At 34.1% G+C, this 3754-nt stretch overlaps 1 protein-coding gene across 1 annotated transcript; it reads right to left on the reverse strand.

Moving 5' to 3' along the window:
* Window positions 1–283: 283 nt before the first annotated feature.
* LOTGIDRAFT_157994 (hypothetical protein) lies at window positions 284–1937 on the reverse strand (the record flags this gene model as incomplete). The annotated part of the gene is made up of 2 exons (XM_009050574.1): window positions 284–1843; window positions 1935–1937. 2 exons carry the CDS (start codon window positions 1935–1937, stop codon window positions 284–286), a joined length of 1563 nt encoding a protein of 520 aa, XP_009048822.1.
* Window positions 1938–3754: the final 1817 nt, after the last annotated feature.

A 3754-nucleotide genomic window follows, 5' to 3' on the forward strand; every position in this document is an offset into this window, starting at 1 on the left:
GTCAAATCAATTGATACCTACAGTTTTATTCATTAAAATATACCAAATTAACTGAAAAAAACGTCTATGAATCTAAGAGAAGTATTACCACTGTGACTTCATTTCTCAGCAACGCTTGTTCTTCCCTTCTGCAATGTTTTGGCAACCACCTTCTGTGACGCGTCTGACACTTTGATATGTTCAATATTATATTTCGGCCACAGCGTTGTTTTAACACTGGAACGATCTAGCCTCCGACGACAATCTGTTCAAATTCACGAACACAGAAAGCATGAGCGAAAACCTAAACTCTATCTAAAACACTAATATAAATTGATCCTATAAACACAGCCGTAAATAACACGATAAAGAAACATTTCTGTAACACTGTCTTCCAGTTTATATTTGGAGGCTTTGAAACTAAATTTGTCGATTCCTTTACAGAGTTTACATCCTCTACCAAGTCTTCATAATGGTCTTTATCAATTGATGTTGTTTTATGAACCTGTTCTACAGCTAAATATGCTTCTTGTTTCCAATTTAAAAAATGTGCTCTCACGGAGGTAAAAATACATTGTAAAACAAATGATATTTTTAAGGCTATCAGGGCCCCATACAAGTTTAACTTAGCCAAGAACATGAGACAGTATGCTACAGGAAGCCCAATAATTCCGCAACACACGATACGGGCTATCATAACAAATTGCAGTTTACTGCAGGCTTTCAGAAGACCTCCGTAAATATATCCTACTCCAGTCAATAAATGAACTATGGCCATTAGAATTATTTGTGGTCTGGATTCTCTAATAATTAGATTATCGTTACTGTATAAAAAAGGTAACACATAACATAGTGCTAATATTATACAAGAATCTACGACTGACTGACATGCTACTAGAAACACAGACGCTTGTGCTGTCAATTTAGCATTTTTGTAATCGCCATTTCCAAGATAGTTTCCAATCTGTATAATAACAGCACTGGATGAACCAAGATACATATTGAAAGTGAATTCGGAAATATTAGCAGCAATGAGATAAACAGATAAATAGTAGCTACCCAACATAGCGGAGAGAAAAATAAATGCTTGGAAAAGACTAAACTCTAGAGCCAACATGAAGGCATTTGGAATGGATATTTTGAGAATCGGCCACCAATAATTGAAGCATTCTGTTGACCATGGAACCCATGTTTCGACATAAACTTTACTCAGTTTGATATAAACGAAAAGCAGAATCGCCCACAACCAATAGGTGAGGCTGAATGATAAACCAGTTCCAATGGAACCTAAACTAGTCCACAATGTTATAGGTATACCAAACATAACATGTAAAATATTCACAATAATTCCTATTACAACACACGGTTTAACAATTTTCTGACATTGTAAATATTTCATTTCGATCAACATTATAGAAAATCCCCAAAATCCTGGAATTGCAGCAAGCATAAAATGATAATATTCCTCTACCGTTTGGTCACTTTTTCCAAGAAATTTGATAGGAATATAAGAATGGGTTGCCACAGCTCCATTCAATAAAAAGAGAAGAAAAGATATCACGAGACAGCGCTGAATGACGAGACCAAGTGATGAGCGTTTTGTACTTCCGTGTGCCTGTGAAAACAGAACCTCACAAGTGATGCCTAGTCCGATAGATGTAGAAAACGCCGTGGAATAAATATACGCCAATCCAATACCCACAGCATCCAAAGCTGTAACACTAACATGTCCATCAAACATAATACAAAGCGAACAAGGGAGAGACACCAATAACTGAGTTGGTATGGTTAATATCATCAGTTTTAAAATAGCTTTTGATTCTGTCCATAAACCACTCAGGAAGATGTCTCCAATTCTTGGTTCCTGAAAGACAAAAAGTATTAGAAGGCGTTTCTTTTTCTCGCCATTTCTGCCCTTTTTTCCTTTAATTTTAAAACTTTCTGTTTTAACTCACCATAATGAAGTAGGAAAAAGCACTTAAAGGGATTTTAAAGAGGTTTTCTAGCCTATATCGTTGATAATTTGACTTCTATTTGGGACGTTCCTATACTAGTATCAGATTAGCTATTATCATTCCTTTGTTATTTCGGATTTTCAAAAAACAAAAACGTACTTATTTCTAAAACTTTAAGGTCCAACTCACCATAATATAGCAGAAAAGAAGCCGTTCGTAATAAAGATCTTATTTGCTGTTATACTTTTGCATTAACTATTAAATACGTTACTCTGCTAAACTCTTTCCACGTCAACTGATATTACAAAATTTATACCAATTAAATTTTATTCTATTGGTTTTAAAGATGGGTGCCGCAATTTCATTCATTAAAAAAGAACATGGTCTCACGTTTTCAACATAAAAGATATATGGATAAGAGTCTGTTCAAAGGCTAAAACCGAGGCTGACAACATGATAATTCTACTGACTAGCACCATAAAGGCGAAGAATATATTAAAAATGAAAATGAATGGAGTTTTACTTCCTACTTTTCTCCAGAATTTTTTTTATAGTTGATATATTCTTACCCTAAAAAGGTAACTACTGGGTAATATATAGATTTGTTTGCACTCGTGGAGATTATGTCGGTGACTGCATTTTTGATCTTTTGTTTTTAAAATATGAATTTTCAATGTGGTCTATACCATTGAAATCTTGGATTCATATTTCCGGAGAATTGTAAAATCGTACCGATTTCTACATTTTATAGACACTAGTCGTCATGTCAGTCAAGTGAGGTTTAGAATAAGTATAGGTGATTTAAGTAGGTAGGTAGGTAGATGACAAGTTAACGTTTGCTTCTAGCGGATGCTGATATCGCAAACTAAGTAGTTGTTGGTAGTCGTGGTAGTTGGTAGTTGGATTAGGTGATTTAAGTTAAACTTTACCGGTTATATACACAAATTGGAGAAGTATTTAGATCAATTAAGCCGTTTAATGGACCTTTACCAACACACACTTACTCACTGAATTGTTAAATATCGCTCTAATTCATTGCAATGTTTATATGTTAACAAATTTATTATGCATGTGTATTGATTTTTAAAAGTAGGTTTAGAGCAGATCATGATACAGGTCAATATATACCAAAGGCTGCGATAGAACTTTTCAATTTAGGTGCTTAAATCAACGAAAACTATAGATCAAAATCTTATAGATGAGTGTACCATAAAGGGACTGGCGTGCCATTCTTTTGGATCAATTATATTTTAGTCTCAGAAACGGAAATCAATAATAGTGTTCACAGCTCACCGTCGAAATTTGAGCTTTCAAACCCGTGTGTGGCCAGAATTAACCGCGTTTGAAAAAGGTAATATGACGACTAGTCATTTTAAGTTACTCTGTGATATATTGTAGAAAAGACATATATAGATATAGTGAGTAAAATTCCTAGTTTGAAGTATTTTTGAAGGAATTGTGCGATTTTCGCATATGTCTATTACTCTTGAAGACTATTTGCATATTTTCAAGGGTCCATCGCATAAATATGCCACTGATAAAGTAGCTTCATCATTACACGCCGCTTTACTTCAAAGAAAAGTTGCATGTGAATTTAAATAACTGCATGGACTATTATTGTGTACTTTTTTTTTTTAGGAAAGACCACTTTTGCATTGCATTTTTATAACAGAGTTATCTCCCTTTAAGCTACTCGTTCTCTTGCAGCTGATTTGACTCATTCTATTCACTGGCGTTTCTTTCCATTTTATATCATTGTTATACGCCAATATTAAACTTTTAAAGTTCTTTATGCTTTTTGGAAGCTCTTAACAAAAACT

The sequence above is a fragment of the Lottia gigantea genome, assembly GCF_000327385.1.
Source record: "Lottia gigantea unplaced genomic scaffold LOTGIsca_15, whole genome shotgun sequence".
Lineage (NCBI taxonomy): Eukaryota > Metazoa > Mollusca > Gastropoda > Lottiidae > Lottia > Lottia gigantea.